Genomic DNA, 26,124 nt, shown 5'->3' with positions numbered 1-26,124 from the left:
TTTATTTGACCTTAATTTGCCTGAAAAGTGGAAGTCAGTTGTTGTACTGGTAATTATGATTCGTATTAAACATCATTTTGAAGTTGCAATTAAATCCACTCGTTGTTCTGTTTGCGTCAAAAATTCTCGTCCAAAAGTCTGTTTTGCCTTTTATGCGAAAAGACAAAAATGTGACTTAGATTGTTCTTCCCCTGGACTCTTCCAATAATATCTACATGTACAACAAGTCTCCTTTCATCAACTCAGTAATTTATTTACTTTAATTAATCTTCCATGAAACCAGGCTGATACAATTAACACATCAACATCTGTTTTAAGGACAAATTGGATAAAGTTCTTTCATCTCCAGAGACAATACATTAATTTACAATGAAACCAAAGTCCAGCAGTATTCGATGGTAATACCTACTTAACTTGGTATCGCTGATGGCATATTGAGTACAGACCTAAAAATCACTTAAAATACGAAGATTTATCCCCACCACAAAATATTACCCCTATTGTGTAAAACAGTCATGGTTTTTTCAAATCTGAAACTCGGTTAATAGATCTGTAAGTACAACATGTCTGGGTTTTTTTTTGGGGGGGGGGGGTTATTTCAGAACTTGAAATAACCTGATTGATACGAAGATTTATCCCCACTATGAAATATCTGTATTGAGCTCTGCAGCAAAAAAACGGCCACGGTTAGGATTAGATTGTAACTCAGTCAATTGATCTAAAAGAACAAAATGTCTGCTTTTTTCAGTAGTTGTAAAAATCTGTTTGAATTCAATTTGTAAACTTGGTTAATAGATTTAAATGAAGAAAATGACTGGTTTTTTTCAGAAGTTGTAATAATCTGTCTGAATTCAATTCGTAAACTTGGTCAATAGATTTAGAAAAACAAGATGTCTGCGGTTTTTTTTAGAACTCTGAATAATCTGTCTGAATTCTACAACCAATGCGATTGATATAAAGATATATTCCCACCATGAAACATTACCTGTATTGAGTACCGCAGAAAAAAAAAACAGATCCGAAATTTGTTTCAAATTCTGGTCAATAGATCTATAAGAAGATATGTTCGTGTCTGTTTTTCCAGAAGTTGGAATAATCTGTTTGATTTTTCCAACCGATACTATTGATACGTACCTTTCATGTTTTTACCTCGTTATCCTGCGATATTTTCATCTCTCATGGGTAATATCAAACGCTACTGTTATCTTGATAAATTACCTTGGTACTATAGACAATAGTTTTAACAGGTGTGTATATATATACTGATGTAGGTATTATAGACAATACTGACTGATCTATATATACTGATGTAGGTATTATAGACAATATTGACTGGTGTTATAGAATATAGGTTTAAGAGATCATGTAATACTCAGACCTCTGTGAACTTCTACAAAGGTTGGTTATAGTAGTTTAATACCCAGTATCTGATTTTATCTATTACACATATTATCTACTGTGTATTACACGTATATTGGGTCATGTATAAATCTGTTGTGGTGATGTACTGTTTGAAATAACCCCCATCAATGACGAAAGAGACTGCCGTTCAATTTGGACTCTTCGTGTATTTAGATGAACATAACTGATTCAAAATTACTGTAAAACAGAGACGATTGAATGTAAATCAGTTTATAATATATTCATATTACATTATTAAATGCGTTGCGACCCATTTGTGTCAATTTCTAGGTGCCAAAGAATAGCAATTTAGATCCTTTAAATGTTAAAATAATTTGATATTGTCAGAAAAATCGAAATCACTGTTTCATTGGCTAATCCCACATATCAACAAGAACGAGGGTTAAATAACAACTTTTCCACATCCTAGTGTTGTGAAGACAAGTAAAATGAAATTTTGAACTATAAAAATGAAACGAAATAGGATCTGTGTTTTAATCCGATTGATTTTCATTAACATATTCTTTTCTTTCAATGTGTTTTTTCTGTACTGCAAATATCAATTTGATAATAATCTCCAATCAAAGAAAAAAAAAACAGAAGAAGAAATCTTTAAAGCTAGAAAGTGACTAATCAAAAAAGAAGTTCAAAGATATTTAAAAATAGAAAAAATAACTTAACAGCTGGAAAAACTTAAAAATTGTATGATTCATTTTGAAACAATACCAGAAAAGTCAAAAGAAATAATGGTGGATTTTCCTCTAATAATATTAGAGAATTTGATTCATTATAAAATTGTCTTTTTTCATCTCAGTCATGGCTTACTCATCCTAATCGAGTAAAATAGAGGATGAATTATTCTCAAATTCTACATAATCAATATAAATTGGAGATAATTTAACAATTTCTGACTTTTCAAGATAAAAACTGGATTGCCAGAAGATCTAGTATTTTTTAGGGAATTTTCCTGTTTGTGTAAAAACTGATTTGACAAATAATAATTCACTGTTAAACATCAATTTTTGTTGTCCATAGTAAAGACCATTATACAAGTTTTAAATTAGATAACCATTTAAACAAAGTTTTCCACGAGTAAGTTTCCATCCAAATGAATGATGATTCATCATTTGTTAGTTTTTTCTTGGGTCACGTTAATCACTCCGGAAAAAAAAGCTCTAAAATATACCCTTTAAATAACATTTTCTTAGAGAGAGAGAGAGAGAGAGAGAGAGAGAGAGAGTGTAACGTCCACTCAACACAAACTAGGTCATTTTGGGACTAACATATTATGGTTCAATAAATCGCTTGCACGTATGGGTCTTTGGCAGTGGAAGGAAACAGGAGAAAACCCGATTGCTTGTCACATACAAGCAGAGAATCTAAACCACGCCAGTTGACTCAATGACAGACCCTATTTTACAGCATGCACATGCTAACCATTTAGCCATCCCCCGCCACCCCTCGCCCATTTTCTTAGCAGAAGATTACTAATCAAATATACAAAAACAACGATTTATCTAATTCGTGCTTCACATAACAAATTATATTTAATCACAGGTGTCACAGAATCGCTGTAATCGTTGAAAACATAAGACATAATAAAGCAATCATATGTAACGTAAATAATTATTTTGGCATGGTATAAAAGTTGTAATAATTCAAGTACCATGGTACATTATGTTCTAAAACGACTATTTTCTCCTTCGTTTAATACGAGTTATTCTCATAATACGCTTCATTAAATATAAAAAGATTTATTTATAATCACGTTGACATGTCATTCAACATCTGATCATAGAAAATTATCCTCAATTAAAACACTGGAAAGTCAGGATAAAAATGCCTCCCTTTATTTATGGATATAAACACGATCTCCGTGATCAGGCCTCGACATAAGAGGAGATCGAACCGGTCGATCGCCTGCCGATCACCAAAATCTAAATAAGGGGGATCAAAATTTCGATCACGATATGAACAGCAGGCGAATCCGGTTTTTCCGCAAGAACTACGAGCTTCGCGGAGCCGAAGTCAGAGTGACCCGTAAGTTATAAAGCGTTTGATTGGCCAGCTGGAATACACATGGCCAATGAAATATCACGTTTTTTACACTTTGCGAAGTCCGCCAAATATGGCTACGAAAAAGCCTTAAACTGCAATGTGCATCTGAAAACTTTCAATAAGTTGCCTTTCAAAGACGAATTCACAATTTTACAACTGGATAATGACGGTAATATAACCAAACTTCAGTGCAAAATATGTTCAAGTCATTTGTCAGTGATACGTGTTGAAGCCGGTCGGAGATATGTCAAAGGTATCGCCTTCAAGGGAATTGTTAACCTCGCAGACGGCGTCGAGTGTGTGCATCGTGGAAATTTATTCCGTCATATCAAGGCAGGTGGACTGCACGATTGGTGATCATTTTAGGAGATCAATTGATCTCCTTGTGTCTTGAGGCGATCATAAAACTGATCACCTCATTGAAAAACCAGGAGAACGATTCGTTGATCCCCTTATTTAACCTTATGTCAAGGCCTGGTGATTATATCCACTCACTGTAAATATAACCAGGTAATTTATTAACATATAAATGAAATGAAATGGTGTTTATCGTCCTACTTTTCTGCTCCGACTGGGCTAATGAAGACGGGGATACGCCATACAGTGTACTATGAGGGAAATTTCGCCCGGGCAGCGGCACTATGGCCTACTCTTATATCGAATTAAAACTGCCAAGGGATCTTTTACATGCACGCCAATGTGCACATGGGACCTCGATTTTTTGTCCCATCCAAACAACTAGACAGCTGTCCTTGTCAGGCCCTCTGTCCTGCATCACTGACAAGGGGAAATCTGGATGAACTTTCTCACCCAATGCATATTATCATATACCGGTAGATAATTATTTTAATTGTGTCATTATAAAAGATGAAGCTCTCAAATTCTCATCGACATAAAAATTTTTTCCTTTGACAGAAAAAATAAATGATAAGCAAGAAATAAACAAAATAAAAAGCTTTGCACCATTTACTTGCTTGGGTTATTACTTTTTAATGGGGGGTCATCAAGTTAAAACACCATTGAACACCTGAATCTTGATCCAGTAGAGTTTTTTGTGAGTACTGTGTAATTATGTACTACTACTAGAGTGAAATCCTAGCTACAGACAGGCTCTGAATCTTGTACTCCTAAGTCCTTTTGCCTTATCAATGAAAGAAATCGTATGATATAACTCTTCTTGTCCAAACTCCCAACTTGGAGTTCTTTTTTCGAGAGTAATTTTTGACTTTGGCAAATTAAAGATACATTATGGGGAAATTTCAGACAAATTGATCCACTATGAACCGAGAATTAAGCGATTGAAATTTCGTCATAGCCTCAATCATCATTACTAAAGTCTGTACGATAAAAAACATAGTCTTGATCATCCATTTCATGATTAAATTATGAATGGAAGTCAAGCAGCAAACAGGCTAGTGATGCCATGTCTAATTAATAATTTTATAACATTTCAGGCCTAAAGAAAAACCTGCAATTGGCAGATTTAGCTCTTGCATAATGTATGTTTAAGGAGAGCTTTTTTCAGGTCACCAACCATATACACAAAACAATGGCTATTGCTTTAATAGATACTGATGTAACACAAGAAGCTCAAATAATATTTTATCATCAAATTCATGTACCTCTAAATATCATAGTTATACTTATTTAGCCATTTTTTAATGACCCATAGCAAAACCAAGAACTCAGGTGAGAGAGAAATTGAGTTTAATGGACCACTAGTCACAAACTCAGGTGAGAGAGAGAATGAGAGAAGGACCACTAGTCACAAACTCAGGTGAGAGAGAGAGAGAGAGAGAAATGGAGTTTAAGGACCACTAGTCACAAACTCAGGTGAGAGAGAGAGAGAGAGAGAAATGGAGTTTAAGGACCACTAGTCACAAACTCAGGTGAGAGAGAGAGAGAGAGAGAAATGGAGTTTAAGGACCACTAGTCACAAACTCGGGTGAGAGAGAGAGTGAGAGAAATGGAGTTTAAGGACCACTAGTCACAAACTCAGGTGAGAGAGAGAGAGAGAGAAATGGAGTTTAAGGACCACTAGTAACAAACTCAGGTGAGAGAGAGAGAGAGAGAAATGGAGTTTAAGGACCACTAGTAACAAACTCAGGTGAGAGAGAGAGAGAGAGAGAGAGAAATGGAGTTTAATGGACCACTAGTAACAAACTCAGGTGAGAGAGAGAGAGAGAGAAATGGAGTTTAAGGACCACTAGTAACAAACTCAGGTGAGAGAGAGAGAGAAATGGAGTTTAAGGACCACTAGTCACAAACTCAGGTGAGAGAGAGAGAGAGAGAGAGAGAGAAATGGAGTTTAATGGTCACTAGTCACAAACTCAGGTGAGAGAGAGAATGAGAGAAATGGAGTTTAATGGACCACTAGTCACAAACTCAGGTGAGAGAGAGAATGAGAGAAATGGAGTTTAATGGACCACTAGTCACAAACTCAGGTGAGAGAGAGAGAGAGAGAAATGGAGTTTAATGGTCACTAGTCAAAAACTCAGGTGAGAGAGAGAATGAGAGAGAGAAATGGAGTTTAATGGACCACTAGTAACAAACTCAGGTGAGAGAGGGTGAGAGAAATGGAGTAACAAATTGAGGTGAATGTAAGAAAGACTAAAGGTAAATTGTGTTGACAGTTTTAAAGAAAGTTTTATAACCATGGTAACGTAAGTAGTAACTGTTAGGTATGTAATACTAGATGTTAAATATTGGTATAAAAACAGACCAGGAAGTGGAGAGGAAACTCAGAAAAAAACCTGATAATAGATCAAATTACCGTGTTCTATAAAAAAAACTGTTTGACTTTTTTTTAGTACTGGTGCAAAACACATTCAAGAAAACAAAGAAAGATGGGTAATTCTAGATATAGTCTTGCTATATCCTGCATTTTTCACATTGACAATACAACAATCAGGTAAATTGAGAATCTCCTAGCTACTCGTCTATTTTGGTATCAAAAAATATCAACACAAGTCGATAAAGTAAAAAAAAACAAGTGTTGATATTTTTTGATATCAAAAAAGAGGAGTAGGAGATTTTATTTATCACCCAACCCTTTCTTACATGCACAAATAAATAAATATAATTCTTTGCTATAGATTTCACTTTTACTGAACCTCATTACATTACGACGTAGTGATATATCATTTTTGACAGCAATTCAACTATTGCAAAGTCCTTTATATTGACCCAGTGTTTCCATCAAGGCCAATTAAATAAAAATAGTTCCATTTTAATAAGAAAAAAGTTACTTTTAATAAAAGATTAACTGTTCTTTGAAAATATAAAAAAATAGTTCCTTTTTGATTGACCAATCAAATTCATGTAAAGTGATGAAATTTATCACACTAGCGATATCTACTGTATAATGTATTATTGGGTGATAAAATGTTGTATTTCTCAGGTGGAGAATAAAACCGTTGAATAAAATGTTGTATTTCTCTGGTTAAGAATAATACTACAGTCTTGTAAAATGTGGTATTCTTCAAATTGAGAATACAATAGTATACACACTTACTGCAAATACAATACTTATGGACAGAGGTGATGGCAATATATGAGACCACATTTCCATGTGGGTGTATAAAAACTGTCAAATCTATCTTTAATAGAAGACAGAAATAAAGTAATATTTTATTCTTGTTACATATATCATAGGAAGATAAGATATGTAGGATATATTGTGTGCTATAAATCACCTGTAATGTATGTGTAATGTATGTGCAGCGTTATGTAAGTATATATATGAAGGTTAAGGTTACTTGAAATATAAACCTGTTGATACAGGTGTCGTTAGTACATCAAATAAAATATTCTATAAATATCTTACATCATGTCTGTAAAAATACACGTTTTCATGCAATCTACATATAGATAATTTTCAAATGTACTTTGACATACGTTAGTCTGGGGCAGTGAGTCAGTGACACATATTGATAAACCGAGTATTGAACTTTCTAAAATCTTAGGTGCTGCTTTGACTTAAGTTAATCTGGGGGCAGCAATTGCACATATTGATAACAGTACATTACACTTTCTGAAATTTTAGGTGTAAATATTTGCTCTGCTATCTAATAATTCTCGGTGAAGTATGAACAATTACAGAAAGAAGAGAATTTTGAAAGGGGAGTGAATCTAGAAGAAAAGAGGTTGCTCTAGACCGTTGGCTGCAGAGAGAGAAAGAGAGAGAGAGAGATTTTAAGTCAACTCGACACAAAGTAGATCATTTCGGGACTAACATGGTTATATTTTACATCAATAATTCGCTTTAGGGATCTTTAGCAGTGGGAGGAAACTGGAGGAACCGGAGAAAACCCACGAGATTGGACAGGTGACCCTACTCCTTGTCACTTAAAACCTGGGAATCAAAACCATGCCAGTTGACTAAACGACAGACCTTATAATACAACGCGCACATGCTAACCATTCAGCCATCCACCCACATTGGCTGCAAGCTCATAACCACAACTGAACAAGTGCATAGTCACGATACCATGATGGTAACTTTGTTTTACAGATTTCAACATTGGTTATAAGTTAAAGCAACAATAGCTGTTACTGGTAATACAAGCACGATGCTCTGGCTATATCAATAATTGATGTGAATCCTAATATATACAAGCACCAAGGAATTCACATGTCACAATTCTATGGAATACTATTACTGCTTATTACTGAGCGCTGTTTCGACTAGGCTTCTCTAGTCATTATCAAGCAGTAATTGTATTCCATTGAATTGTGACTTGTATATTCCAGTTCAATTACTAAATACCATTGAAACAATTCACCAAGGAATGCATGATCAAATTCTAGTCATTTTTGTTTTTAAAGACTACTACACTGGTTATAAGTTATAATAATGTTAATCATAATACAAGCACGAGGGAACCCATAATACAAGCATGAGGGAACCCATAATAAAAACACATTCCTCAAACTATAACATTAATACAGTTTAAGTAAAGATGATTAGCCTATCGCACATGTTTTTCACAGCATGTAAACTTAACGGCATGTTTTATCTCCATTCATCCAACCTCCATCGTTACACATCATATACACAGCCTGATTACCACCTCAGCAGGGGAGACAACTCTACAGTACTGAATTAATTTAATACAGAAACAGGCAGACATGTGGAAGTTATTTTTGTATCATTGAAAGAAAGTAATTTTACAAGGTATGGTACATAGAATCTGTTCATAGGTCACAAATCCTTATGTTTTCAATCTGGGAGTAAAAAGATGGCTATTATTCCAACAACTAATGACTTTATTAAGTTAACATTCAACCCTATATAATGCTATCTACACCAACTGTTTTACAAACACTCCGGTTAATTTATACAATGTCGCAACTGGGCTAATTAAGATAGGCATACGCCATGCAGTGTGGTACAACAGAAATTTTGACCGGACAGTGATTTTTCACAGTGATTCCATCCGTCAGTGGATCTTTTACCAATTTTCATTCCATCTGAATAACTAGTTCGTTGCTAGTCTCGGTTCACCGTCCTGTCCCACACACATGGGGAGACACCAGGCCGAAAAAATCCTGAGTAACTTTCTCGGTGGAGAGGGAAATGAAGATCAACAAATCTTAGACAAATAATACCACAGATTGTATTTTACAAACCCATTCATACATTCTATTTACCATTGAATACATATTGATTATATTAATCTCATTCATATATTGAATAAATATTAGTCTAGTCAGCTGTTACTTTCTCCTCCCCCTCAGCAATGGACATGTTGGTCATTTTATAAATATTAGTAGCTGTTACTTTGTTCTCCCCCTCTATAACTAAATGGTGGGTAAACACATGTTGGTCATTTCATCAATATTAATCTATTCATTTAGCATTTAGTATAAGTATTGTCAAACTTCCGATTCCCCCAGTACAACTTGTCCGTTGGTCAACACATGATTTTCATAATTTAGACAATGTTTAATGGAATTTATTTTCTCCATTCTTGTGGAAACCAGGGCCAAGATTTATTGATAGAGAAAACAAGAGACCTGGTTTAATATCAATATGAACTGTTGACCTGTATATATACTTGTTTGTGTTAATAATATACCTATTATATAAGTTATTATATAAATACACAACCTGCTGTTGATAAAATGAAGATAGAAATAAAGTTTTTCCTAGGAAAGATTTGACGAGATAATGATTTCAGTTCACAACTACCCAAAATATCTTCTAGCAAGTGAGTGACGAACATATGGTTTATTTTCATTTCAATAATTCGCTTGCACGTAGGGGGTCTTTAGCTCTGGAAATTGGAGAAAATCCATGGATTTGTCATGTACAAGCCTGGGTGAAAACCACAACATTTGGCTCCATGACAGACTTTATAATCTACATGTATCAACGGTTAATTCCAGACAAATCTCAATTATTTTTTTTTTTTTTAAACCCCGTCTTCATTAGCCGAGTTGGTGCAGAAATGTAGAATGTTAAAGACAATTTCAATTCATTTTTACCCAAATTCATTTGGAATTCTCAAAAATACAAAGTAGCTTCTCTTATCAGACTGGTGTTTTAAAAACTCTTCCACACATCAATGATTTAAATTCGAACAGACACTTGGCATCCTAAATATGAACCTCTCTCTGAAATGGATTGAGCTTCCATCAAAGATATGATATCAGGGTGTTGCCATAACATCTTTTTATAGGTGTGAAAAAAATGATAAAACGGTTTCTTTTTAAGAAAGCAGATGGTCTAGACATAATTAGGTCAAGAATGTAGAATATTGAATTCTATTGATTCTGAGATGTAACTAGGTCAAGAAATTAGAATATTGATAAAGATGTAAATAGGTCAAGAAATTAGGTACAGATGAAAACGCGAGCAAGACAGAGAAAAATGGGGTTTAACGTCCACTCGACACAAACTAGGTCATTTTGGGTCTAACACATCGTTTAATACTATTTCATTTGTTCGCTTGTGCGTAGGGGTCTTTAGCAGTGGGAGGAAACCAGAGGACCTGGAGAAAACCCATGAGGTTGGACAGACGACCCTACTCCTTGTCACATATAAGGGGGGGAATCGAAAAATTGCCACTTGATTCAATGACAGACCTCATGATTACACATTACACATACCCACGTTAACTGGGCAGATGAGGACAGGGCAGATGCCATACATTATAGCGTATTTTCACCTTTATCAAATTCTAACTGTCAAGGGTTCTCTTACGAGCACACCAACATGTAAACAGGATCTCAGCTTTTCGTCCCATACGAAGGACTACAACTTTCTGGTAAAGCCTGGAGGAACTTTCTTGGTCAACACTCAATAAAATTAGGTTATTTGGGGACTAACATATGATGGAAAGCCAAATCTAGAAATCCATGTATACATGTATGACCATACCCAGTTTCAGGTACAAGCATGTGACCCAACTCTCAACACTTACAAGTATTGTTGACAGGCCTTTCAGTCTACAGTCCTTAGCCCCCACCCCCAGCTCCCTTCTATACAACTTCACCATTAATCCTTGTTAAAGAATTGTAGATGATTAGGTCAAAGTTTACAAGACACAGGTGTTAAAATTAAAATAGATATTTTAGTCCTGTTAAAAACAAATATTTTAGAATTGAACAAAAACATGATTTAAAGCCAGTTATATAAAGAATATAAAGAATAGTAAAACTGAACTTACAGAGGTCGTAGGTTATTAGTTCAAAGGTTAAAGAATAAAGGTGTTATAAGTTGAGACAGGTGTTGATACATATGATATAAACAAACGATGTTGCCATCACAACACAAAAGAACCATCATCTTGAAATCAACAGATCTATAGTCGCTACAGGTATATAGGTGTTACAGGTACAAGTACATGTATATAGTCGCTACAGGTATAGGAGTTACATTTACAGGTAGACAAAGAGACCTTCCTGAATGGGGATGAAGACTGGGAAGAAGGGATGAAATAAGATATTCAGATCACATCAGGGAACCCCCAACCTCTACCAATCTTTACAGGGAGACAAAGGAACTACAATAGGGAACAGAAGGATACTAGGTCATCATGCTTGGTTAAAAAAACAATCTTTACTTTGAAAGCACATGTAGAACTTAGATCACAACCAAAAATCAAATGCTAAAAGTTTTACTCTAAATAAAACAAATCAGAAAAAGACTTAATTCCCCCCCCCCCCACACATCAAATTTACAACAATGGACAGAAAGTAAACTAGACTATTCTAAAGACATTAAATCCTATACCACTCACCCCAAATCAGTGGACAGAATCTAAACAAATTGTTTTGCACAAGAATTAGTTGAGTGGCATTGGATCTAATGTCAATAGAATTGCCTGGGTGATCTTCAGTCCATATTTGTAAATGCAGCGAAGCAATTTTGGAATCCGTCCACTAATATTTTCTAACACCTACAGCCAAACCATGACCCATGTTCAGTGCATGTGCATTATAGGTAAATACAGTGACAGATTCTGGTATCAAGCCAATACCACTACCGTTACAATAATTCATAGTGATGTACATTACAGAAACTATTCTTTGTTTCTAAATACAGATCCACTTGAAGATGGCATGGCACTAAACAATGTAATCACATCATCATAGTTGGCAGTGACGTGTCAGTAATGACAATGACAAGTTGTTTCTATTTCATTTGTTTTATCAATAATGAAGTTTTATGACATTTTCACACAATAAACATTTAAAAATATTGATGTGAATAGAGAGCTGAGGAATGTCGTTTAATATCTCACTAATACCACATGCTCGACTAACATAATCATAACTTTGTATGTTCTATGGTAAACACACTAACATATCATAACACTGTATGTTTTATGGTAAACACACAAACATCATAACTCTATATGTTCTATAGAGAGAGAGAGAGATAAATGGGGTTTAACATCCACTTGACACAAACTAGGTCATTTTCGGACTAACATACGGTTCATTTCTATTTCAATAATTCGCTTGCGCATAGGGGTCTTTAGCAGTGGGAGAACCTGGAGAAAACCCGCGAGGTTGGACAGGCGACCCTACTCCTTGTCACGTACAACCGGGAAATCGAAACCACGCCAGTTGCCTCAATGACAGACCTTATGATACAACGTGCAAGCGCTAACCATTCGGCCATCCAACCCTCCACCTATAATTATATATGTTTGTCGTTTTACACATAGTCTATCATTTATATTCAATAAAGTTCTCATAGATTAAAAAGATGTGATAATGTATTTCAGAACTGCCATGTTTACACAAACAAAAAGAATATAAACAATAACCTTTTATTTGTCCGATAGTTGAAACTTTGATAACTTTAGTAGTTGTAACCAGCTTCTTGGTATATCCTTTCTGAAATTTTCTTGCCACCATCCTGTTCAATTGTCCAGCTCTAAAACTTATGCTAGGTTTCCACTGTCGTGCGATGCGTTACGACAGGATTTTCTCTATTTAATCCACGATCGCGTACATTTTGATACGTTTTGATACGATTAACACGATTGCTACTGACCTCAATGTATGACAAGACCTGATAGGATCACCATGATTACTCCGCGATTAAAACCACGATTTTAATCGTAGTGCGAATCGTGATTTTTGGAACCTAGCATTACCTATCAGTCAATTTATATTTATTTACATAATTAATCATATATTCTATTAATTGTACAGAGCCATTGAATGCATATATTGCAGTAAAGAGTGCTATATTAAATGTAATTAATTAAAATCCACAATAATAACAGTTACATTTATAGTTTAATGTAAAAACACTTTAAAATATATTTTAAAATTTGGATAATACTAAAAAATTTCATATTCTTTTTAACATGTTCTAAACAAAATGTCACTAATTAACTGCCCCAGTAAAAACCCTGGGTCCACTTATCTTTTATAATTTCAACAGAGAAAATATGATAAGAAAAGATAAAAGTCTATATCATCAGATTTTAATAGAAATCAGCTCACATTTCACCAAATTATTTGATTTTTAATTAAAAAGTTATGATAATGATACTAGAAATGAAACATGATACTGGTATTAGCAAGATAAAGACTGGTAAACTTTTATTTTGTATAGTAAATTGTCAGATAAAAGTGATTAAATATGTTATATATCTTCAACAATTTAAATTAAATTAAATTTAACTTCTTTTGAATAAATGAAATTGGGTTTTACTTCATACTTTTCGGCACCAACTAGGTCGATAAAGACAGGCATACGCTATGCAGTGGGGTATGGGGGAATTTCGTCCAGACAGTGGCGCTACAGACTATCCATCTGATAAATTCCAACTGTCAAGGGTTCTATGTACACATAACCTCTGTTTTCATACCATCCCAACAACTAGAAACACTCCTGGTCTGATTCTCCGCCCTGCACCACTGACATGGGGAAAACACACCGATAATTCCTGAGGGACTTTTTTTGCCAAAACTGAGATGGAACATAGAACCTCATCCTCCAGGTCAGCAAGGTCCTCATCCTCTCATCCTCCAGGTCAGCAAACCAGCATCTTACTCACTGATAGCATTGAATAAAGATATTATATGTGAGGTTCAGATACAATTACTGTAAGTATTTCAAGGTAAAGAAGACCAGCAGGTATGACTGTATTTCAAGGTAAAGTAGACCAGGTAATAGATTATATTGTAGGTGATTAAGGCAAATGTGTTTTAGAGCAGACAGATGGTTGGTCTACTGTAGGTAGTTACAGGTATTAAGGCAAGTAGTTTAAAGTCTTTCCATGACTTTTTCCTTGCTAAGAAAGAAAGCTGTTCAGCCTTTACCCCCATGTCCCCTTTCAGAAATACGAAATATACTAAAATATTGCTTAGATAAATATTATGCCGCAATAGGGTGGTTGCTGAGAGAACCTTCGCTGGGAATTTTTGATATTTTTAAGAGCTTTTTACAGTTGAAGAAACGGTACTGTCGAAGGCAAATTCTCTATTTCTTAAGCTTACGTAACCATAGAAATATCCTTACAAAGTGCATAAAAATATCAAGACTCTAACATACAATGTTATTGTATTATCAACCTGTCAAACTCTCTCACAAGGTTGATATGAAATCGTGACAAGTATTTGATTCAGTAACAGCCCTACCCACAACATTCAAAACATTGTTTCTTAGGTCATAATCTGACTCATTTCGCTTTCTTTAAAATATATGAAAAGTTTATGAACCTAGACATGAGGTTTAACATCCTACTTTTCAGCAGCAACGGTAACTAGGCATACACAATGCAGTGTGCTATGGGGAAAATTTTATCCGGATAACAGCGCCACAGCCTACTCTTATACCAAATTCCAACTGTGTACATGGGACCTTGGTTTTTACGTCACACCTGAACGACTAGACGGCTGTGCTTGTCAGGCTGTCCGTCCTGCACCAATGACAAGGGGACACAACGCCAGAAAATCCATAGGAACTGTCTTAGCCAACACTGGAAGCAAACCAGAGTCCTCCAGACCAGTGAGCCAATGTCCTATTCACTGAGCCCACACAGCTCCCCACTAATTTTTTAATATGTACCTTCTGACAGTTGAAGCTCTCGTACTTGCAATATTCTTGAATAACAACCATTACTTATATCTATATTACATCACTTATTGTAAACAACTGTTAGTTTGGTTATGTAACAAACAAAGAATCAGAGTTTGAAAACTCTATATTTGAGAAATGTTGTGGTTTATAAGACTGAGGAAGTTGTAGATGGGTTATTGGGCTGTTCTACATTAAAGATGTGTTATCATTATGTCATCAAATAGTTTTTAATCGGTCTTCTAGAACATATAAATATACAGATTGCTGTGATGTTACCTATACTTATAAACTACGCCCTTTAGATATACACAACATCTACAAACTATCTGATATAATAACATACCAGTAAAATCAATAAAATCTTACCAACACATAAATGATCATTTTCAGGAATTTCAGGACATTTCTACCAAATGTGTTGTATGTACTATATGTATAGACAGACAGACAGAAATGGGGTTTAACGTTCACTCGACACAAACTAGGTAATTTCCGGACTAACATATGGTTTAATTTTATTTACATAATTCGCTTGCGCGTAGGGGTCTTTAGCAGTGGGAGGAAACCGGAGGACCCGGAGAAAACCCACGAGGTTGGACAGGCGACCCTACTCCTTGTCACGTACAACCGGGGATTCGAAACCACGCCAGTCGACTCAATGACAGACTTTATGATACAGCGCGCACGTGCTAACCATTCAGCCATCCAACCCCCCCTGTATAGAGATGAAGAAGAATTGTAATTTGTATATTTATTAAATATAAATATAAATATTTATTATATTCACAATGTCTACATCTATAATGATTTTTCCTTGTCTTATTTTATGATAAATGTATTTAAAGTGGGTAAAAAGATATATACCAGTATCTGGCTGTAAGTGCATCTGGAAGACGTGTGTTTATGTTTTTATTCCTGGTTTATTATGGTTCAGTTTTTAACTAAATGTATCTGGTAAAAATTTCAGTCTATCTGAAACTCATTTCTCAAATGATAATCTATAAGCAACTAGGTAATAAATAGATAGAACTCAATGACTATCACCAATAACGTTCAAATTCATCACAGGTTCCACCCTTTTTTCTTTCTTTTTTAAAAATATTGTAGTTGCCTAGTGGTGACGTCATAGGTTATTCAATGGCTGTATTCAATATTTGCTTGTATTTGCATGTAGTTATAGAATAAATATACAATACCGCTGGTGCCTTGTCTTTTATCAATGGTTTTATTAATACAATGTCCAAAAATGTCAGCTACTAATTCAATAACTGACAATAAGGTTTAACATGATTAGATAATTTGACTTCAGTATTGTTGAACTTACCTTTAGGTTTACGACACATACACCATTCCACGGACAATCTGTCCGATCGACTAGATCCACTCGTACCCTGACACGTATCCCAGAATTCAGAAGTATCGGTAAATAATCGACTGTTTCGCTTTAACTTATTTAGCACATAATCCCAATCTTCTAAAGAGTTCCACATATTTATACTGCTCGTATCTCGAGTCTTTTTGTCCGGTAAACCCGGAAAGTTCTGTTCCGTTTCAAGGATGTTACAGGGTAACGAAGGTCGTTTTTCCACGATAACAGACGGCTTGTTTCTATCACAGTAGGATTTCACATCACTAAATATATCACAGCTCGACATACGTTTAAAATCATGGACTGTTCGAGATCTACGATTCAATCGACTACGTTCAAATTCACGTTCAAACTCCACAAAATCTTCGTCCGTGTTGAAGAAGTCCGAAAAAGCTTCGTCAAAATCAATTGAAAATACGTCATTTAATGACGAATTTGAACTGAAACGACTTGACGGTCGCATCAATCGTCCACGTTTGTCTTTACTTAGCACTTCATCGTCATCATCATCGTCGTCCGAATCATCCATTGGACGATATTTCTCTAGATCCTCAGACGTCCTACGACTGTGGATTGTCTCGTATACCCGTTCAAATTCCTGAAAATGATCGTCAAAAGTCAAAGGATCCATATTGTACTTTTCTCGTTTCCGACGACACGATAATCCGGACAAGTTAGAAAGTTTAAAATCCTGAAAATCGTCCTGAAGTTTTTTTCTCGCTAAACTCGAGAATTTAGGATCATAGAGCTCCTGAGAAAGATGTGCAGTTTCTCCTAAATCTACACTCCGAGATCGGCGATTATACGCGTCGGAAATTCTTTTAAAATCGCGAGAACTTTTGGACGTTCTGTTAGGAAAATGTGACACTGGTAATTCGCGAAATCCACTAAAATCTGCGTGTCCTATGTTGTCATAGTAACTGTTTTTTACACCTTTATCTCTGTGTTTTGATAAATTAGATATTTCACATCGTTTTAATTCGTTCCTTTGTAAATTTTTTATCTCAAATTTCTGCGGTTCCTCATTCACTTCATGTTTCAATCGTCGGAAATCTTTTAGTTCTTGTTTGAAATCCTCAAAATCCTCTTCATCCTCGAAGCCATGCTGAAGGTAGGAATAAGTCGGTGAGGTTTTAAGATCGTTAAAATTAAGACTGAATATTCCATCAGGTTGAGAAAGTTTGGAACAAGTTTCTGATATTTTTAAATCTTGGTCAGAAAAACTGGTAGGGTAGCCGCTATCTTCCATACCTTCTGCCAGACAGGCAAGTTATATCTAATGTGGAACTCATCTTGGTCGTGCTGTGTTTAGCAGACGAAAGTTGGCTGCTTGTCAAAACAGTGTGGTGTTTGTATTTCTGGAACCAATGATGTAGTAACAACTAGTGATACGCTGGTATATAGTCTAACAGTTAGAATCAGTCTTACCTAGACCTAGCACATGTAGAGGAAGAAACAACACCTATAGAGCTTATGTATACAGTCTTCCTATATACCACAGCACAGACAACCTACCATATGTAAACAGTTAAAATAATCAAATTAAATCCACGATTATCACGTTAACACTCTCTGTCCATTCTCCTCTCTAATGATATTTCAAATTACCACACTCAACACATCATCAAAACATCAAATTTTGAACAGTTTCTTATTAAATTCAACCAGCTGAAAGAAAAATAAGGAATCAGGAAATTGCAAGGAAAATATGGAAGTCATGAAACTGCAAACAATTAAGAGTTCAGAATTTCTCCTCACTAATGACTTTCATATTTTTAAAATGTCTCGAATCAATACAGTTATCATAAGTTCACAAACTAAAAGAACAGTTAAAAATATGTCAATTCTAATTAAGTTAAGTATTCACTGTTCATAACTCCTACATCCATCCAGCTGGACTAAAATACACTCAATGCTTCACAAATCTACAAGTTAGTTTTTCTAACAATGGAATTCGTAAGCTAGTAAGTTTTTTTCCAACAAAGCTCATGAACCTAAGTTACAAGTTAGTTAGTTTTTTCAACAATGGAATTCATCAACTAGTAAGAAATTATTTTTTTTTCCAACAATGGTTCATGAAGGTAGGCTACAAGCTAGTTTAGTTTTTTCAACAATGGAATTCCCATCAAACACATTAGTTTAAATTCCTTCGTCTGTACATATAGATTTTTATCAGAACAGGCTCCTACTATATGTTATTAAGCTGTATCCAATTCCAGCATGTAGACTTCAATATAAATAATTAACTTCAATAACACAGCTTGTATATATAGTAGAACTATTTCATTCATTCATCTTTCTAGAGCTTCCGTCTTACCTTTCTAGAAATAATATTCAGACTCAAAGTTTCAGTTCCTTAAATACAATTTTCTCTTCCTTTAAATTAATCCTTTCCTTACAAAGAACCAGATTGTTTTATTCTAAAATACAATTTACTCCTCATTTAAATTTATCCTTTCCCTACAAAGAAACAGATTGTTTAATTCCTTGACGAGTTTCTAGTTAAAATATTTTGAATTTAGTCACAGTTTCAGTTCCTAAAATAATTTTCTATTCTTTCAAGTTAATCCTTTACCTACAAAGAAACATTGTTAACGTTTTAACCAAGACGGATATTCTGTAAATAAACTTAGAAACGTAGAGAACTCAACGAAACTCAACAATAACTTCAAACTTCTCTAATCATCGCACCTGAGAAAACTAAACTTAATAACGAGAGATATAAATACACTATACTAACAAATTTCTGAGTCTTTTACTCAAGCAATAATCCCATTACATGGGGAATCCTATCCCATGCCACCAGAATACTTACTCAACAGATATGGCAAATAATTCCTTCAAACTACGCATCTGATATAGACCCAAGTCAATTTACTATAATCTACTAGAGATAAGTTAATGACAACCACCTTAAGTTTTACTCCATTTTAAAATAACTTGTTGTAGACATAATATCAATCAAGATAAATATTATATCATTTTATCTATAAAACACTTTTCTTAAAACACTCAAACTCTGCTATCAATAGACGTAATTTAAACTAAGGCAGATAAAACAATTTTACCATCAAATTATTTCTCTCAAAATACAGAAATAACAAATCAAACGATCATTGATAAAACATGAAATGTGGTTTATCATCCTACTTTTCTGCACTGACTGGGCTAATGAAGATGGGCATATGTCATAGAGTGTGTTATGAGTGAAATTTTTGCCCTGACAGCTACAGCCTATTCTAATTTCGAATTCCAACTGGCAAGGGTTCTTGTACGTGCACTCCAATGTGTACACAGGTCCTCAGTTTTTCATCCCATCTGAACGACTAGACACTGTCTTGATAAAACATGATTGATCAACAAAGAAATCAATAATAATCTTTGTAAGTTACGACACAAGGTTTTCTCTTTCTTTTAAATTTTTACAAAAAATTCCCATTGAAAAATCTGATCTGAATGGAATCGTTGTGAAGTACCACAATGAAAACAGAGAAAGAGAGAGAGAGAGAGAGAGAGAGAGAGAGAGAGAGAGAGAGGGGTTAACGCCCACTTGACACAAACTTGGTCATTTCGGGATTTAAATATAGTTCAATTTTATTTCAACAGGAATCTTTGGCAGTGGGAGGAGAAAACCCATGAGGTTGGACAGGTGGCATACAACCGGGGAATCGAAACCACACCAGTTGACTCAATGACATACCTCATAATACAATGCACACATGCTAACCATTCATCCATCCAACACCAAAATTTGAATGTTAAACTCACTATTCATCAATTCCATTTTTCAGACAATAACAATTTTTCAGGACTTAGTCTAAACGGTCCGCTGAGTGATTATTGTAAACTATTGGTACCTATTTTCTTTGATCTCCATTTAGTAATTAAACATATTAACACAAGGTACAATTTTGTGTATCCGTAACTTTAAAATGTGAAACCCACCTTTGACCTGTAAAATCAGTAAATTAGTTAAATGTTACACCTTATTTCCTTTCTTTCAAGTAAGGTTGATAACATACCTGGCTTTATAATTATAAAAGGATATTTGATTACCTTATAACCTTTGAAACTCAATCTACACGTATTTAACTTGACTAAAAACATGGCAGTTCATAGTGTGATGTTATATTGGCTCTTTCTATCTATTACCCATTTAAAATACTTTTATCTTTAAATGTGTCTATATTCCAAACATAGATTTTCTAATCAAGAAACACATGCGATCTGAATCTAAACTTACTTTATATAAACTTTAACTTGGCTTCCATTAACGTGATCATTATACCAATCAAACTAATCCAATTTCAAATTAAAAATTAAGTCTCTCAAAAACTAACCCATTATCAAGCCTGGAAATAAGACACCTGTCACTGACAATGTCAGGCACAGATTCAGACTTTATCAGGCACAAAACCTCTGGTGCCTGTTATTTTGTCCGGCACTGATTTGTCTTTTTTATTGATATTATTAATACATGTCCAGCACCAAGTTGAAAATGTCAGGTAATCTTTCAGTAGTGTCTGACATTTTGTCAAGTACATCCTAACTGTTATTTCCAGGCCTGGCCCATTATTATCGTTACAACTAACTCAAGAGCGGTGAAATGAAATGGGTTTAAACATCCTACTTTTTTGTACCGTCTGGGCTAATCAAGACGATGATAAACCATGCAATATCATATATGAGGAAAATTTTGCCTGGACAGTGAAGTATCCATCTACTCTTCCTTGAATTTAGAACTGCAAAGGGTTCTTTTACATGCACACCACACATCAATGTTTACACAGGACCCCTGAATGACTATATGTTCTTCATTACCAGGTTCTCCATTCCCTTTTCTGTGCCACGGAAAAAGGAGGGACCAGACTGGAAATTCCTATGGAACTTCATCAGTTACACCCGACTTAAACCCTGGATCTCCTGGTTAGTCAGCAAGCACCTTAATCACTGTGCCAACATGGCTCCTATACTTTCTGGAACATCAAATATCACTTACTATACAAACGCTTGCTATCCTGAACAAACAAATATCTGACCTGACCATTGTTAATCAGTCTCTCTTGAAAACTACTTGAGTTGAAGTAAAGATTTTATATAAGTGTTTTCTAGTTGGAGATAAATATAGGAATTCTGTATACTGTACCAGTTAGTAGGAAGTTAGTTAGCTAGGGGTAGATCTTAACTCATGATTTATCTACAACATAATTCCTATTTTATACTTAACACGGTAATCTACAAGTCACGTTTAATCAGTGTAAATCGCATCTGGTGGAAATATATAAATAATTTTCTTTAATAATCATATTTATCTCATGACTCACAATTTTAACTTTTCTAAATAATATCTTCCATATATTCCAAGTGTTAAAACCTTCCATATATTTCAACTTCAAGTGGTAAAACCTTCCATATATTCCAAGTGAAAACTGAACTTTTAATAAGAACATTTCAGGTATACATTAAAGGCTTTAAGACAAACATTTAAACGACAATTCACCCTTGATTAGATAAATCTAAGCTATATATTTCCGCCGCCTCATCAACTACTACGAAACCATGTGACAGCACAGATCTATTACACAAGACAGGATATGCTTACTCTCTTTAGAACACTGGATACCACTTCTCATTTGAATGAATGAACAAATCGGGGTTTAACATCATACTTTTCTGCACCGACCAGGCAAATGAAGACAGGTTTCTAACTTTGCCGATCTCCTATATACCTAATAACCATCTGTTGTATTTGGTATATGTACCGATAAAACCTAGATATCTGGTATGTGAAATAAAACTCTTGATACGATTAACCGGTATATATGACTTCTGTTAAAATAACCCAGTAAATACAAGAAAGCTGTTACACACCAACAAATAGCAACCAATATTGAAAATATTTCTAACAAATGTAGCTTATTATTAATATAACAAGCTGTCAGTGCAGTCAATAAAACATTCAAGTAGAAATACTGTAATTAAATTATAACAACTAACCACACCCAGATTTATGCATGGTGTTAAAATATATTACATAATGACCATCTATTTATGGTACAAGCGGCTTCGATCTCGACATTGGCCGAGAAAGGTCATCAAGATTTTCCGGCGCGGTTTCCCCTTGTCAGTGGTGCAGGACAGAGGGCCCGACAAGAACAGTTGTATAGTTGTTTGGTTGGGACGAAAAACCAAGGTTCCGTGTATATATTGGTGTGCATGTAAAAAATCGCTTGGCAGTTGGAATTCGATATAAGAGTAGGCCATAGCGCCGCTGTCCGGGCAAAATTTCACTCGTAGCACATGTTGTACAATTACAGACTGATTAATTACATTACAACCTTTCCTTTAAAAATATAAACAGTAGATAATCTACAGGCTTGGATTCAATCAAAAATTTTATAGAAGATTATAGGTGGCCCTGGTTTGTTTTAACTATATCTCGTTTTGCAGAGATTGACGAAATATTGGCAAATTTTCATAGTTTATAAATGTATAGTTTATAAATTCTGAAATGAAATGGGATCTAACATCCTACAGTTATGCTCTGACTGGAATAATGAAGACCTTTCTGGACAACAAATAAAATGTAATGGGGTTTAACGTCCTACTGTTCTGCTACGACTGGGCTAATTAAGACAGGTTGTAAATACTGAATGGAATAAAACTATTTTTAGATTGATATTTCCGAAGAGAATCAACTTTTACAACGTTGTAGTTTACAAGGGGTTCAAACATCTATCAAATAACTAATTGACTTCTGCTTGGTCTTTCAAAACAAAAATTTAATCATATCAGAGCTTACCTCATCTCTTATCAAAACATTAAATCAGCCAAATTCATTATAACAAGACCTGACCATGGCCCGTTAATCTAATAATAATCTAGGTTAAATGATGCCAGTTGGTGTAATGTTCAATAAATTCTCTAATATCACTGGAACAAGACTGTAATCAATGATGTAATAGTTTCTACTTCGTTATGAGATATTACCCTGTATACACCGGTAAATACATTATATGTATGAGATATTGATTCGTATACCCCAGTAAATCCAATATCTAATAATTACATACCTTGACTCATATACCCCGGTAAATCCAATATGTAATAATTACACAATATGTAACATAAAATATATATATATATAATATGTTTCTGTTGATCGTAATAATATTATATCATAATTCAAACAGCCCAGACATTTTGACGGCCCAGACATTTTAATGTTTTGTAATAAACCAATATTCAAACATAAAAAAGTTCACATTTTCCTCAAAACTATATTTGTTTTTTGTCAAATTGACATTAATATCTAATATTTTACAACTTCAACCAAGCTAATATACTCAAGATTAATTATTTAACATTTAATTAAGAAAAAAATATCAACAATATATAATATTTTTTATTCCAACTTCAATTCAATTATGTTAAAATTTTTTTAAAAAAACATCAAAAGAGTTGAAATGAAATGGGGTTTAACATCCTACTGTTCTGTTCCTACTGAGCTAATGAAGACGGGCATACGCCATACAGTGTGCTATGAGGGAAATTTTGCCTTTGCAGTGGCACTATGGCTTACTCTTTTATCGAATTCCAACTGCCAAGGGATCTTTTACGTGCACACAACTGTATACACAGGTCCTCAGTTTTTCATCCCATCCGAACAACTAGACTGCTCTTTGTAAATACTGAACCGAACAGAACCATTTTTGGACTGATACCCTCTTTTAGAGATTTAAATTTCACAATATTGTAGTCTGAATGAAATTCAGAATTGCTGAAATGACAGAGGCTTTTTAATTTATAATATGAACTTAATAAACTTCTCTAAAATTTTTTGAACTCTTTGAATGAAATACAAACTTTTTATCACAAATGTACCTCCAAAGTACATTTTATAAATTGATAAAATTCAGAAACTTCCCACGTACAAAAACTGAATCGACATCAAATACACTCCTTAATTTAGGATTTAAATCAGATTTATGAAAGATATATCAATTAGAACATGGATCTATTTCAAACTCATCTTACACTAAATATCACTCAAGGTGTATTTGAATTTAATACAAAAACTGGAATCGACTTTAAAAAACAATAACTTGGTTTATTTTGAGATAAACAAACAGTAAATATGTGTTTCCACCTATTCATCCATCAATTCCAACTGTCAAGGGGTCTTTTACGTGCATGCCATTGATCTCGGTTTTCCATTCCAGTTTTATAACCAGATACACTTTCGCTATCAGCCAGTGTCGTATTGTTAGATGACCACAGGCCCCCTATATGAGATATGACGAGGACAACACTATATTAGATATGGACTGTCACATGACGAAGGTAACACTATATTAGATATGGACTATCACATGACGAAGGTAACACTATATTAGATATGGACTATCTCTCATGACCAGGACAACACTATATTAGATATGGACTGTCACATGACGAAAGTAACACTATATTAGATATGAACTATCTCTCATGACAAGGACAACACAAATAAAATTTGTTAACAATATAAATAGGACAGATGTGACTTGTGAAATTGGGATCAATCTCATTTTGTATAGGGTCACAAGCGTAACCTCTACGAGAATTCCAGTTTCGATAAAGCCCCAACGTGCCAGCCAATTATTAAAATAAAATTGTAGGCCTACAATACATGTATGTTAGTCCCGAAATGACCTAGTTGGTGTGGAGTGTATGTCTCTCTTTCTCTGAAACTATATTTGAAATGAGGATGTGTCTGTTTAACTCATTAAAATTGATAAATATAAATTTATTAAATTTAGTGCAACATCTGTTTAGAACATGATATGATCAACTTTACTCAAACGTGTCAAGATTTCATCACTTCCTTGATAAGTGAATATCACAAACTTCTGGAATTCCCCTTTTCATATCATTCTTGTACAAAGTCAAAAAGCACAATGATAATTTCCTTATACAGTAAATACTCTGAGATCACCCATTTAAACTACTACCAACATTGAAATATTGGTACTCTAAAATCATGGATTTTAAATACTCTGAGTACCAATACTCTGTGATCCCCATATTCAAATACTCTGAGATCACCATATTTAAATACTCTGAGTACCAATAATCTGTGATCCCCATATTCAAATACTCTAAGATCCTCAACTTCTAAGTATATGTACCAATACTCTAAGATCACACAATTAAAATACTCTGGAGATCACAAATCTAAAATACTCTGGAGATCAGAATTTTTAAAATACTCTATATACATTATTAAATTACATTGTAATCCAGATATTGTTAATCAGCAGCAGAAATAACCATATAAAAACATCACTAACTTTGGCTTCATTTCATTTCAAATAAGATATGTACATAATTTACAATATTTTCTGACATTATTTGATACGTTTCAAGTAATTTAAGTTAAGTAATATCAAGTATTCTTACTTTGACCCAGATAATCCCCTACTTTGAACAGTTCTTGTATCATGATTTCAAATAAATAAATATAATCCAATAATCTGTACAACCTGTCAAATCATTTTACTTTTTTTGCTTGAGTGGCATTTAGTACTTGAACATATTTTAAAACACAGGGTACAATTTTATGGATACATAATTACTGAGTTTAATACTAATCGACGTTTTGACGAGGATATTCTTGTCTTTATCAAGCAATTGATACAAATATGTGAATTGTGGGCAAATATATACAGATTATTTTTGTTGCATAATCTGTATATACATGTAT

The 26,124-nt window shown here is 34.2% G+C and overlaps 1 protein-coding gene across 3 annotated transcripts in view; it reads right to left on the bottom strand.

The window, feature by feature from the left end:
• LOC126828659 (ras association domain-containing protein 1) overlaps positions 1-26,124 on the bottom strand; it is a 70,062-nt gene that overhangs the window by 21,784 nt on the left and 22,154 nt on the right. Inside the window, exon 1 of one of the 3 annotated variants that reach the window (XR_007683190.2) lies at positions 16,335-18,100. The exons of 1 other annotated variant lie outside the window; for it this stretch is intronic. Coding sequence is in view for 1 of the 2 variants with exons in the window: in XM_050558562.2 (XP_050414519.1) it covers positions 16,335-17,628 (1,294 nt within the window). In the remaining variant the exon portion in view is untranslated. Of the gene's footprint in view, positions 1-16,334; positions 18,101-26,124 lie in introns of those variants that run through there. One more of the 3 variants, XM_050558562.2, reaches the window with a different exon arrangement.

The sequence above is a fragment of the Patella vulgata genome, chromosome 7, assembly GCF_932274485.2.
Source record: "Patella vulgata chromosome 7, xgPatVulg1.2, whole genome shotgun sequence".
NCBI classification, from domain to species: Eukaryota; Metazoa; Mollusca; class Gastropoda; family Patellidae; genus Patella; species Patella vulgata.
The sequence above is the reverse complement of the archived record's forward strand: the minus strand, read 5'-3'. Positions and strand labels throughout refer to the sequence as shown.